The sequence below is a fragment of the Vipera ursinii genome (genome assembly GCF_947247035.1).
Source record: "Vipera ursinii genome assembly, chromosome: 6".
In the NCBI taxonomy this organism is placed as follows: Eukaryota; Metazoa; Chordata; class Lepidosauria; order Squamata; family Viperidae; genus Vipera; species Vipera ursinii.
Genome location: NC_139515.1, coordinates 54,370,267 through 54,385,174, shown reverse-complemented (window position 1 = coordinate 54,385,174; position 14,908 = coordinate 54,370,267). Strand labels below are relative to the sequence as shown.

General features: G+C 36.5%; 1 protein-coding gene across 2 annotated transcripts; it reads right to left on the bottom strand.

Annotated features, from left to right (window-relative positions):
• Nucleotides 1-1,277: 1,277 nt before the first annotated feature.
• METAP2 (methionyl aminopeptidase 2) lies at nt 1,278-14,206 on the bottom strand. 2 transcript variants are annotated; one of them, XM_083365987.1, is made up of 11 exons: nt 13,943-14,206; nt 12,885-12,992; nt 11,497-11,562; nt 9,807-9,909; nt 6,768-6,929; nt 6,112-6,293; nt 5,937-6,031; nt 5,745-5,841; nt 5,322-5,425; nt 4,436-4,551; nt 1,278-2,922 (listed from the first exon to the last, which is right to left on the bottom strand). In XM_083365987.1, the coding sequence occupies exons 1-11, from the start codon at nt 14,103-14,105 to the stop codon at nt 2,670-2,672; spliced, it is 1,449 nt and encodes a 482-aa protein (XP_083222113.1). In that variant the 5' UTR covers nt 14,106-14,206; the 3' UTR covers nt 1,278-2,669. The 2 variants fall into 2 exon arrangements, with proteins under 2 accessions (XP_083222113.1, XP_083222114.1); XM_083365988.1 differs by having other exon boundaries at nt 12,885-12,989; nt 13,943-14,202.
• Between the last annotated feature and the right edge of the window lie 702 nt (nt 14,207-14,908).

The following is a 14,908-nucleotide window of genomic DNA, read 5'->3' as shown; positions in this document are numbered from 1 at the left end:
ACATAAATTCTAGATGTAAAACCTTTTATTTCTTTTTATACGCTTGCCAAGAAAGAGTTTCACCTTTCTAAGCTTAAGTAATACAAGTAGTGACAATAGATATTTTAATCTCTAAGACCAGATTGGTTTCTCTGTAGAAAAAAAAAGCTGTGGTGTGAAGGAAAGGCTTCAGCTTTTATAAAAACCTAAAGTCAAAAATAGCACTTATTGTTTATACGTTTTTCAAAAAGTCTTAAATATAGTGCTGATTGTTGAGCTGTTTCCAGTTCTATTGTCTTTGCAATAATACATATAAATATTGAAACTTCTTCATTTGGAAACATAAGGTCAACACTGAACTCTGAGTGCAAATCTTGTAACAGATAAAAAGATAAAGGTAAAGGTTCCCCCGCACATGCGTGCTAGTCGTTTCCAACTCTAGGGGCCGGTGCTCATCTCCGTTTCAAAGCCAAAGAGCCAGCGCTTGTCCAAGGACATCTCCATGGTCATGTGGCCGGCATGACTGGACGCCAAAGGCGCACAGAACGCTGTTAGCTTCCCTCCGTAGTGGTCCCTATTTTTCTACTTGCATTTTTACGTGCTTTCGAACTGCTAGGTTGGCAGAAGCTGGGACAAGTAACAGGCGCTCACTCTGTTATGCGGCACTTGGGATTCGACCCGCCAAACTGCCAACCTTCTGATCGACAAGCTCAGCATCCTAACCCACTGAGCCACCGCGTCCATATGGTAACAGATACTTCATTCTAAATTCCTACTACATTTCTCTTATTCTGGTATCCTCTTGTTTCTATTTTTCTTTCTCCTTTTCCCCTAGGAATTATACTTGATTTCTCATCAGTTCTCCCCAAGGTTTGTGAAACTTTTGCAGTACATTAAGCCACATCCCAGCAGCCTCCTGATGACAACTTGCTTGCAGTCTTTTACATGTATACTTTTTCTAACACAAATAATAAGAGCTCAATGTTTAAAATATTCTTTTAGTGTCTACAAAAACATGGAAAGTTATTAAAACTGAAGTATCCTTTCTGGCTTCTTAAGAATTCAGCATCATGTATTTTTAATTGCAATAACCAAAAATATTGCTTGGCAAAGCTATAATATATTTTAGCAGCTTCAAAATGCCCAAATTAAACAGTACTGCAAGTAAGAAATCTCTTAAATAGTTCATATAATACTTTAATAAGCCCTGCAATTACTACACAGTAGCTTCACCAACATATTTAACAATTTTAACCTTTGGATCAACTGTTAAATGTTCTATTAATCATATATGCAAACATTATAAGTTGATTTAATATTCCTGGTTTGAACAGAACAAAAAGCATTATGCTTCAAACTTTTTATATGTTAAGAACAGAATGATCCTGTGTGATTTTGATTCGCTTCAACCATACTGCATAGGAGATGAACTACTTGTATCAAGCCTTTATAAGTAAAAATTCCTAATAAATTAAAAAATATAGAAGCTCACACTGTAGTTAGTATAAATAGCCTGATATAGAACAGGAATATGAACACTAGCTAGTGTTTATCATACAGGAATGGCAAAGAATAAATGTACTAGCCTATTTCAGTGGTAGCCTCCAGAATTCACCCAACAGATCCCACACTTGAAATTTGAGAGGGTTTTAATAAGCAATACAATAAGCAACACTGTACTATTTTAATAAGCAATACAGTGCTAAAAAAATGGCCTCCGAGTTTGATTCTAGGTGACTTCAAGGATACATCATTGCAATTCTCTATATTGCACACCACTGCAGTTTTCTAAAAATACTATAGAAGTATTTACACTGGTTTTTTTAAAAATTCCAAGTCTAAGCCTTGGATTTACCATATGTTGCCCCTTCAGTGCTGCTTAATTAATTTTGCAACCAGGTCAAGCAGCTGCAAAATTCGCTCAAATTCTATGCCAGCCCATCATGATTCACCATTTTTTTCTCTTAAAGCCCTTGTAAGGTTTAAAAAAGTATAGCATTTCACTGCAAGAAAAATGGCCAGTCCTAGCCCACTCTATTATATAAAGCATATCAGAAAGAAAACCCAATAAATTCAAAGCAAAATAAGGAAGCAAAATAAACATGTACACAATGTAATTGAAAACTAAATCATGCTTTGTATTTGCTTGCTGTGCTTACACTGGAAACTTTTTCTTAACAGCAGGTGGGTTAGTGGGAGAGACTTTCCAGTGTGTTAACTGCCTTGGATTGTGACACTTTTAAAAACTATTTGAATTTGTGATTTATTGATTTATTAATTTACAAAATGCATTCCAGGCAGTTTAAAAGGCAACAGCAAAGACAGCTTTAGGTGCAGAAATCATTTATGATCATTCAAAGCATTCAAGTAAGAGTGTGGTAATATAAATACCTGAAAAGCATTTTTTCAGAATTATTTCAAACAATATGTATAACCCATTCCAAACTAAAAATAACACTTTGTAGCATATTTCTCACCAAAGAAAAATATAGAAGTAATCTGAAATATTCTAGAAGCCCCAGTAGCTGGTTTTTTTCTTAGTTACATTAGAGAACTTGCCTTTGATTAAATTCTTTTCTTCGGACCATGGAAAGTTATCACATTGAGTTGACTGTTAAAACAGGCTGCAAATTTATTCTGTTATAACATGTTCCAACAGAGTACATAAGTGAGGTAATGGCTTTGAAATTTCAATAGTCATCTCCTCTGCTGACAACTTCTTTGCACATTGGACGCAATAATATGGTGTGCTCAAACTGTGCTGTGTATGAGCCTTTAATATCGCACAGAGGAGGATATGGGTCCACTATACCCAAGTCACATAGGTTCTTCAGTGCCATTAGGTATTTACTTTCTCCCAGACGATCTAACCATCTACGGCAAAAGGCAAGAGTACCAAAATTTTCATTGATCACGTTCAGCAAGTGTTTTGCTCTTGGAAGCCTAAAAGAAAGAGAATAATAAATGCATAAGTTTAAAGCAGGTATTAATGAAAATTGAAATAATTATACAGAATCAGATCAGACATTCAACATGATCAGCTCCTCTGGGCAGCTTATTAGTACATGGCTTTCAATAACAGGGATAGAGAGTAATCTATTTTTAAAAAAATGAAATGAGAGCGAAAGTAGAATGAATGAAAAAAAATGTCCCAGTAGAATAAAAATAGATGTAATGAAAGACATAAGAGATGCTTGGAATAATTAAAATAATTGTTTTACAGAATCATGTGGAACTACACAAATGGGAAGTTATGAACAAGGATGCTTAGGGGAATGATAAGGATGTCTACTGATAAGAACAATCATATAAGGAATCCTGCAAAAATTAAGATGAGAAATTATGTAGAGGTGGATTGCTTTTAGAGTGACTGGGCAAATTCTTTGTATGTGAAAACTTGCTTGACAACTAGAAATACTGGAAATACCAATACTGTTCACTTATACAAAGGGAAAGGTAGTAAGAGTGGATGCAAAAGCTACAACAAGATTAGCCTGTTAAAACTGCCTGGAAAAGTGTTTTACAGGATCGTGATCAAAGAACATGATAATGAGCAAATTTAAGAAGTGCAGTGCAGCTTTATTTGGTTTATTGGCTTTATTTCCTTTCAGGAAAACATCTATTAATCATTGTGAATTTTCATTCTTTAGTGATCGCACACATTCCTTATGATTGGGGATGGGTTCTTTTCAATAACCATTCGATCCTTAATATGCAATCACTGAAATCGATATTGCCCACAACGTGAATAGTCTTTACACTTCACACGTTTTTACCAGCGTTTTATTACTATGATGACATGTCAGTATGATTCCTTTATGAGCTGTCAGGTCAAGCATAATAAAAATGCAAGCAAATAAATAACTGAAGTCATTTGTGGTAACTTGAAGGAACAAAATTAGGATACCAATTTATTTGATGTGCAGATATTACACTGATATACCAATTTATAATTTGTCCAAATCTAATTTTTCCTCTTGCTTTATCCATCAATAGATCCAAACCCCAAAATGGTAACATGCCACATGAACTCACCATTTTCAGAGCTAGAAAGGCCTAAACCATGCCAAAGAAGCTAAGTGTAACTTTGAAATATGACCTCCAAATTCATCTTCAAGGATTGCTTATACCATATTTTTTTTTGCTTATCCCATGAACTTTTCGTTTGGCAGAGATGTCTGCTTTAATATGCCAATAAAGCACTTTTTGGTGATAGTTCACCTACTTTTTATTACTCATTTGAAAGTGCATTGTTATGTTGTATATTAGTAAAGACATTCCCATCTGCTCAGAGAAATAAACACAACTTCTATTTTTGTATGTATCACAAGAGAACTATGTTTCATATAAGCACTATGTTCTTACCACCATTTTCAAGTTTTGAATTTGACGGTATCTTTTCCCCCCAAATATAAGCAGTTACATTTTCATATAATGCAATAAAATCAGCACTAACCTTATTGGCACATGTCCAACATCAAAGTTCTTCATATAATGAGAACATTCCATATCATCGTGAACAACCCCCTTTCCTGTGCTACCAAAGGTTTCTATAGCGTAAACTTCTCCCTCCTATTAAAAAAAAACATAGGTTTATAGAGTATATAATATCTTCAAAATTATTTATCTGAGCTGGGATACCCCCTCCAAAATCAATCTAGCCATAATCCTGTTTACACATAACATATGCCATTTTTTTATCAAGAAGAAACTTAAATCATTTTATTCCCCATGTCAGGAAGAGTGGCTGAATTAACTAATAAGTTAATTCATAGTTTGTTTCGCATTGTTATCTAAATCTCATTCGTTTTAAATATACAGCTATAAGATTTAGATTCTACGGAATTCTAATTTAGCATTATGGCTCTACTATGGCTCTACTCTACCTATTTTTAAAAAAGCTATTGTTTAACTATAGTAGAATTTCTGAAAATTGTACATATCTGCAAAACAGTACATGTGCAAAATACACTTTAGAGTCAACATATTTACTTCCTGCAAATTAGCAGTTTTCAAAGTGAATGCATATTTTTGTTCTAATATTTTACAAAGTTCCTAATGGAGCAATCCATTCAGTGGTGACAGATCTTTTCTTGTGAAGACCATAGGGACCCTTTTTATTCAATGATTACATGAAACTACCAGTGAAGACTATCCATCAGCAAAATGGCAAGCATCAATACACTGTACTAATATGGTGTTGCATATTTGATTTTTAACACACCTCATGACATCTTAAACTGTTAATTTTGATGAGCAAACATTTAGTGGAAGTTCAAAGCATTGAAATCAATGGGACCTCCAAGTAAGCATGAGTAGGATCAGATTGTATCTATACTTACTTCCATTCTTGTTGCTTCTCCTCCTTTCACAATGGGCACAGTTTTGCCTGCGTGTATCCTGTATGGCCCAATAGAGTGTCCATTCAGATTCCGAATAGGTTTCACTACATAAAATGTAAAATACGAAGATAAATATATGTATGTAATTAAGAGGACAGTGTAAAATATCACAGGAAAAGTGAGATTTAATGGACACTGCGCCTTTTCATAAGCTTTGGCTGATTTACATATATATATAAACTAGACAAATTACACTTTCTGAAATAAACAATTTTAAAAGCTCAGTATTCAGAATTTAGAAGACTATATTGATGTTTAAAAATCAACTTCAAAATATTTTTTTATTGTAGAAATAATATATAGATAAGCAAACTTCAGTTTTCATCAGGATAACCGCATATATTAGCTGGAAAAATAAATCACCTTGATAGGTTTTGCCGTCAATTTCAACTTCATAAGATTCCATGACTTCCTGGATAGCCTCACCAACATCACAAAGGCGAACATCAATCCCAGCACACTGTTCATATACAAGAGGAAATGAAAATTATTTTTATCTTCAGTTTTACAGTATATGGATAAGGACAGAACTGTACTATTTCTCAAAGAGTATACCTTTATTCCAGTATTAGTTGCATCTTTTACAGCTTGTAAGAGCCTGTCATATTTTGGATTGAATGTGACAGTAAAAGCACAGTCAATTATACGACCTGAAATTAGACACAAAGGAGATAAAGTAATTTGCCTTCAATTAAATTATATAATTATACTTTAAGAAAGAGGAACTCACCACTAATATGTGTTCCAAAATCTATCTTGCAGATGTCATCATATTGCAATACAGTTGGGTCTCCAGCATTGGGGGTATAGTGGGCTGCACAATTATTCAGAGAGCACCCCGTGGGAAATGCAAGCCCAGCATTTAAGCCATTTTCTCGTATCAATTTCCGTGAACAATCTTCTAGTTTTTCACTGAAAAGCAAACACCTATATTGCATAAAAGGGTTTTTTCCATATATTTACTTAGCTTTATAGAAGCCATGTTTCAGTTGTTTCTAGTAGTCCATTATTTCTAGGCATACCATTGACGTTATACAGTACTGTATAAAGACTAATATTTTCTGTTTCAGAAGTATAAATGTTATGCAAGCTTTGATGTGGTATGCAAATCTACAGATATTTCATAGTATTTTAAATAGTTTTGCATAATACTGGGAAACTACTGATAACCTTATAACTCTAGATATAATTATTCAAAACAAATTAACAGTTTTTATTGCTTTACAGAATCATTATGCCAAGCTTCTGCATTCATCAACAACATTGTACACCAACAAATAATTAAAAGTTAAACCCACCAAAAATGTCAGCTACTATGCCATCTATCTTTACATTAAAATGTTACACTATTTTTTAAAAATGTTACTATATTTTTATTATTATTACCAAATTTCGATCATTGTCATTCCAGGCTTGATCCAGCTCATAACATATTTCCTCACTTGTCTATGGGCTTCAGCAGCTTCTCTGAAATCATTCCAGATCTCTTCATTTGCTTGATCTAGTGCTCTCTTTTCATCACTTGTAGTCCTCCAAGCAGCAGTTCTCCTTTAATATTGAAAAGTCAGATATTTGTCACCATAAAGTGAAATACAAACCAAGCATCAGATGAATTTCAATTTGGGGTGGGAGGGTGCAGAGGGGGATAGCGGAATTCACTAATATGTAACATTTCAAAATACTAATTTTCATCCAACTCAAAATTGACATTAACACTTTTTGACATATGACTACAAAAAATGCCCAAAGTTTCTTTAAGCTGTTAAGTAATTAGAGTTATCTCTTTACAGGGAGTGCAGAATTATTAGGCAAATGAGTATTTTGACCACATCATCCTCTTTATGCATGTTGTCTTACTCCAAGCTGTACAGGCTCGAAAGCCTACTACCAATTAAGCATATTAGGTGATGTGCATCTCTGTAATGAGAAGGGGTGTGGTCTAATGACATCAACACCCTGTATCAGGTGTGCATAATTATTAGGCAACTTCCTTTCCTTTGGCAAAATGGGTCAAAAGAAGGACTTGACAGGCTCAGAAAAGTCAAAAATAGTGAGATATCTTGCAGAGGGATGCAGCACTCTTAAAATTGCAAAGCTTCTGAAGCGTGATCATCGAACAATCAAGCGTTTCATTCAAAATAGTCAACAGGATCGCAAGAAGCGTGTGGAGAAACCAAGGCGCAAAATAACTGCCCATGAACTGAGAAAAGTCAAGCGTGCAGCTGCCAAGATGCCACTTGCCACCAGTTTGGCCATATTTCAGAGCTGCAACATCACTGGAGTGCCCAAAAGCACAAGGTGTGCAATACTCAGAGACATGGCCAAGGTAAGAAAGGCTGAAAGACGACCACCACTGAACAAGACACACAAGCTGAAACGTCAAGACTGGGCCAAGAAATATCTCAAGACTGATTTTTCTAAGGTTTTATGGACTGATGAAATGAGAGTGAGTCTTGATGGGCCAGATGGATGGGCCCGTGGCTGGATTGGTAAAGGGCAGAGAGCTCCAGTCCGACTCAGACGCCAGCAAGGTGGAGGTGGAGTACTGGTTTGGGCTGGTATCATCAAAGATGAGCTTGTGGGGCCTTTTCGGGTTGAGGATGGAGTCAAGCTCAACTCCCAGTCCTACTGCCAGTTTCTGGAAGACACCTTCTTCAAGCAGTGGTACAGGAAGAAGTCTGCATCCTTCAAGAAAAACATGATTTTCATGCAGGACAATGCTCCATCACACGCATCCAAGTACTCCACAGCGTGGCTGGCAAGAAAGGGTATAAAAGCAGGAAATCTAATGACATGGCCTCCTTGTTCACCTGATCTGAACCCCATTGAGAACCTGTGGTCCATCATCAAATGTGAGATTTACAAGGAGGGAAAACAGTACACCTCTCTGAACAGTGTCTGGGAGGCTGTGGTTGCTGCTGCACGCAATGTTGATGGTGAACAGATCAAAACACTGACAGAATCCATGGATGGCAGGCTTTTGAGTGTCCTTGCAAAGAAAGGTGTCTATATTGGTCACTGATTTGTTTTTGTTATGTTTTTGAACGTCAGAAATGTATATTTGTGAATGTTGAGATGTTATATTGGTTTCACTGGTAAAAATAAATAATTGAAATGGGTATATATTTGTTTTTTGTTAAGTTGCCTAATAATTATGCACAGTAATAGTCACCTGCACACACAGATATCCCCCTAAAATAGCTATAACTAAAAACAAACTAAAAACTACTTCCAAAAATATTCAGCTTTGATATTAATGAGTTTTTTGGGTTCATTGAGAACATGGTTGTTGTTCAATAATAAAATTAATCCTCAAAAATACAACTTGCCTAATAATTCTGCACTCCCTGTAAACATGAAAATACTGTATTTACGTTATGACTGGGTTTACAGAACATGCTGAATCATGGTTTATTGACTATATCATGACTAGGCTACATTCACATAGGCCAAGCCATGTATTTATAGTTCTTGGACTCATAAACAAGTTATGTATTATCAAACAAACTATGCTTTGCATAGTATGTGAACCCTGTTTATTTATACAAGAAAAAATATTGGAATCAAATCTTGGAAGTTTTACATGTATAAAGGAAGAATTTGAAGAATTCTATGAAGTCTACCAACTCTGACTCTGAGAATGTAATAATCAGCTACATACCTCTGACAAATTATCTGCTGAGATAAAAATAGATTTTTGGGTTCCAGCACACATTATTTCTAATTATCAGCCATACCCTGCAATGACCATATTCCATTTTCTCATATTTGGAAGGCAAATAATATATTTAGATTCTGCCTTTATTATTTTTATAAATAACTTAAGGCTGCGAACATACCTACTTTTCAGCAACTAATTTTTAAAATATGATGCTGGTTATCATCCACAAAGCCTTTCATAGCATAGGATCTGTTTACTTGAGAGACCACTTGTCTTTGGTTGGTTCCATCTGTCAGTTAGATTGGGAGAATAGGTATATTCCTGCTCCCATCAATTAAGCAGTATCACCTTTTTGGATCTAGGAAGTGCTCTCTCTGTTTCGGTGACTATCCTCTAGATTGAATCTCTTCAGACATGTGGATGGTTCCCAGTCTGTAGATGCTCAGGACACTATTAAAGACCTGGCCATTTTCTCAATCTTTGGGGTGGTGCAAAACGTAAGGCCCTGTGGATAGGTTTTCTTTGGTTATACATTTTCTGAGGCCAATATTGATACACACATGCATACATACATGCTGCTGCCATTATTAGAAACACTATGATATACCACAGATCATACAATTGCATGCCAAACCTATTCCTTGCCCAGATTAGTGCAAAATAAAATATTTGAAGTATAGATGAATTTTTGAAAGTAATATATTATCAATTAAATTATCACTGTCTTGAACCCTACGCTGAAAAAGACAAATCAAGATACATACCCATCTTGCGTTGCTGGATACTCGCATTCCTCACCTTTTGGAAATATCCCACTGGGAAACAAATCACATATTGGAATAGATGGTGGATCTGTCTGCAGCTTTGCTGTTGGCAGAAAGAGACTTTGAGTCTGTCTTAGAATAAAAAAAATCATTGTCAACAAATATTTCTTTTTAAAATAATCCTTGCTTATTGTCTGAGTTTTAGTCAAAAACACAATACATATTAAATAAACAATTCAGAATTGTTCAGAATTCCCCCCCCAAAGTTTTTCTTGGCCAATTTTAGATAAACTGCTAGTCTTATGGATACCATGTGAGTTTCTTTACAACCATATTAACATATATTTCACATGCCTCTAGGATAGAATTGATACAGCTCATAAAGCATTAAGAATATCTTTTGTTAAAAATAAAATAGTGTATGTCTGTGTATTCATGTATGTACACAGAGACACTACAGTTCCTTAGGTTTTAATCCGTTTAGTCTTACATTTGTATTTCACAGAGAAAAACTGGCTTATCTTTGTAAAGATCATTGTTTGGAGAACCCTTTTCCACAACATACCTGCATGCTGCATAATGCCATAGAGGTAGAACTCGTTCAATAACAGTAATCTGGACAAGAGACTCCATCACTAAGTGAATGTCTATGGAGATTCTCAGTCATCCAGGTCCTGGTTGTCCCAAAGGTGCTTTTTCAAAAGGCAACTGGACTTCGTTTTGCTTGAAAATGTTTCACTTCTTATCCAAGAGGTTTCTTCCGTTGTAACTGAATGGTGTAGAATGGAAAGATTTCTGCAAGGAATATAAATCCTTCCATCTTCCACCATTTAGTCAGAACTGAAGAAGCTTCTTGGATGAGAAGCAAAATGTCTTCAAGCAAAACAAAGAAAGTCCAGTTACCTTTTGAAAAAACACCTTTGGGACAACACTAAGTGAAGTCACAAAGTGTGATATCACATGACCACACTGATCTATGACGGTAGTTGCAGCAGGCAAATCCCACACAGTTGAAGCACTGAATAGTCTCATGATCAGCATTTTTAACTTCCTCTTGGCTTCTGATTGACTTGCTTGCCAAAGTGAAGGTCGCAAATGGAAATCATGTGACGGTGGGACCATGCAACCACGTGATAGTGGGACCATGTGAACTGGTGGCCAAGCACACGAATTGTAATCAAGTGTCCACAGGCTGCTGCAACAATTACAACTACTAGAAACAACTGTAAATCCCCTTTCAGTACCTTCATAACTTTAAATGGTTACTGAATGAGGACTACCTGTAGTCATTTTCTATCTATACATAAACTCATTTTATAAATATTTTAAAGCATTTATTAGATCCTTTGCCTCACTGATAGTCTTTTGCTGCTAAAATTTTAAAGGAACAATTTATTACTTGATAGTACGTTTAATTTCAGAATCCAAATTTGTGCAAGCATCCATTGAAGATGAAATCAAGATATTAAATTGTCTTCATACTACAGTTTAATCAAGATGGAAGATCAGCTTTTTTTCACCAATCAACAAGGCAAATCCAATACGTAAGAATGTTGCTCAAGAGCTTGCCAATGCTATAAGGCAACCAACTAAGCAATGAACCATTGCTTTTATTCAGAATATGGTAGTATTTCATGGACATTTCATGGAAGACAAATAGAATAATGACCAATATTTAACCAACACCTACGTCCTTTCTTTTTCTTCTTTTTCTTCTTTTTCTTTCCTGCTGCATTGTCACCATCTCCTTCACCATCTACACAAAACAAATAAAATATTAAATATTGAAAAAGTCATGTCAATGTTTTATCACAAATACAGCTGATATTGTGCACTAGATCACACACAATCATGGTTTATTTTATTTATATCCTAGCTTTCTTTGAACTATCTCAAAAAAGGCACACCGAGTTCCCAATTCCCATTTTTTCCCATAAGAACAAGGATTTGTAAATTTTGATTAATTTTGCCCATTTTAACCTTTGTTTTGTTCCTATATTTTTTATCATTTCTTTGAAAGTTGTGTAAATGTGGTTTATGCTCACGTCTACCCATGGCTGATTTGGCTAAATGCCAAGCTTCCAGAAATTCCCTAGCATTTTTAGATTTGGCTTAGTTTAAGATTAGACACAGACATCATCTCCAGCAGCCAATGCTCCAATAAGCAAGGATCAACACCAGAAAAACAATCAAGCAGAAAACAATGTTCTAAACAAGGAGGAACTACCAAGAAGGAAACCACATTCTGAACAAAATTGGCAGAACAAGATACTGCACATATAAACAGCAAATCCCAGCCAATCGCACTGATTATGTTACCTAGTTTATTGTACTTATTTATTCATTGCACTGCTATACTACCCATCTCTCCTAAATGACTCTGGGCAGCTAGTTGAATAATGAAATATGTGCAAACAACCAAGTTCAGGCAGCACAAAGAACTCCATAAAATAACATTAACTATGTGTATGCAAGCTTACTGTGGATACCACTGTATTTGTATCAATGAAACTATTTAAATTTACATGTCATCCACTTTTTCAGATAGTGTTTACATTGTACTTTAAACTAGTTAACAAATTAATTGTTGTGCGCCACCGACAGTCGTTGGTAGCATGTAGGTTTAATATATTATTGATATGTCCCATGTATCAGGCTGAAAACAAATATGATATGTATATTAGTCTTTTTTCTAATTATATATGCTATAATATTATATATATTACGTACAGTTTTTTAATCAAAGAGCAGATACCACAATTTATATGCCCTAAGCCAAAACATGGCTTGTTTGCTTTTGATACTCTTCTATCAACCTACAAGGTGTGTAAATCAGGGTTAGTGTGACACATGGACCTATTTATTTTTGGCATTTCTAACCTACTGTAATCTAAAGATCTTTGGCAACTTATTATTTAATCAGTAAACATATTTAAATATCCCATGGCTAAATACTATATGAGCCAAACCATTTTTACAATAATCTATATAAGTTTCAATATGAATTTCAATTCTCCATTCTCATTCTTTCTTATTTTAGAAATACTTCTAGCACAAAGTCACATAAATGATATTTACCTTCATCATCATCATCTTTGTCCTTTTCTTCCAGTGTTTGTTTATCTAGTTGGTTTGCTACCTCATCAAGTGTTGCTTCTAACTCTCTTTCAGGCTCTTGTTGTCCTACTTGCAAAATAAACAGATAAATTAACACCATTGTCAAACTCCCACATATCAGTGATCTTATGTCTTTTTCTCAGGTCTATAATTCTTCACGATAAATTTAAAAAACCTATACATTTTAGAAAGTTAGCTATAATTTCAAATCTATTCACTCTTTAAGATAGGTTTACACTTTCTAACTCCACAATCAGGTTATGTTCCTATATCTTATTTTTTCCAAACTATGACAATCAGGTTGGTGCCATGTTGCAATAGTTAATTTCTTTTATCCTTACTGCTCAACCTATTTAGACTTTCTTTCATCTATAAGGTCATCAGTTAAGTGACCTCTTTGAAAACATCATATTAAATAATGTATTTTGAACTCTTTTAACTTAAATACAATTCCTCCTCATCTCTGGAAAGACTGTGCTTAATTTATTACCTTTAAATATATCTGTCACTGCAGTTCACAAACCCTGTTTCTTTACCGAGCAGCAGAAAGATGCCATTTAAGACAAGATTTCTTATGCAAGAAATCCTCCTGAATACCACGCACTAAATTTAACTTTCATATATTATAGTAGCCCACCATTAATAACGCAATGACTTTTATCTTCCCCGCCACCACTTTCTGAAAACATTTTCTAAATTCTCTAGCAGCAGCGGCTACGGCACCGGGGAATAACGAACAAGGGAGATCGTCCGGTATCATCCAAACGCCTTTCCATGGGAACCAAGGGCTGGCTCCTGGCCAGCCATGCCCACTGTTGCTGCGCTCGAATCCAAACTTGATACGGGCAACACCTTCGTTCCCTTCTCACGCTTTCCAGTGCCCAGATCCCCTATTCAGGCGACTAGTCGCTTGCTTTCGGAAAAAGTTGCTTCCTCGGCCACTCCCAACCTTTCCCTACCCCGTCGCGGCCGGGCCTCCCCAGCCTAGCTTGCCTTGCCCGGCCCAGGTCCGCTCGTACCGACTGCGCCTGCTTTGCTTTTCTTTTTCTTCTTGCGTTTCTTCTTGGCGTTTTCATCGGCGGCAGGCCCACCGGCGCTTTCTCTTTCCTCGGGCTCCAAAAGCAGCTCTCCGTTCAGGTGTTTCTCCTCCACGGGGATGGCCTCTTGCTCCACGCCCGCCATGTTGAGCGCTCGCCGACGTTCCCAAGACTGCCACTAAACAGAGGCAGAGAAGGGGGAGGACTTCAGAAAGGGCTGCCGCTCGTACTCCAGCCACTCTATGGTTCAGGAACTGAGGCACGCCGGGAAAGCGGCGAGAAGGCGGCGAGAAGGAAAGGGGCGGTTGTACGCACGTGCGTCTGTAAGGTGCCGCGAGGCTAGAGATGTGAACTTCTCTGTGGCTGTTCGTGGGAATGTAATTGTCGGTTGTATGGATGTACTAGGGCTACGGCTTTCCCACTAAACTCTGATATGGTTCTGTTTTTTACAGATTTATCTTGCAGAGAAAGAAGACGACGAGCAATTAAAGCCAACTACAGTTGGAAATTTATTTATTTTATTTTTATTACATTTATATCCCGCCCTTCTCCGAAGACTCAGGGCGGCTTACAAGCTTAGCAGTAGCCTTCATTCTATGTATATGCCTGCTTGTTAGGGCTTTCACACACACCCCAAGCGGCATTATTACAAAGTCAGCTTATTGCCCCCAACAATCTGGGTCCTCATTTTACCTACCTCGGAAGGATGGAAGGCTGAGTCAACCTTGAGCCTGGTGGGATGCGAACCTGCACTAATTGCAGGCAGCTGGTGTTACTTAAGGAGGCATCAGCCCACTGCTCCACCAAGGCTCTTTTAATAAGCCCCACTGAACTCAGTGAAACTAGTTTCCAGTTCCGCTGATTCCAGCAGCGGAATCACGAGGCCAATTACTGTAGCCTACGTTTTCCTACTCGGTCTGCTTCATCCAGTAGCCAGATGAAAACTCA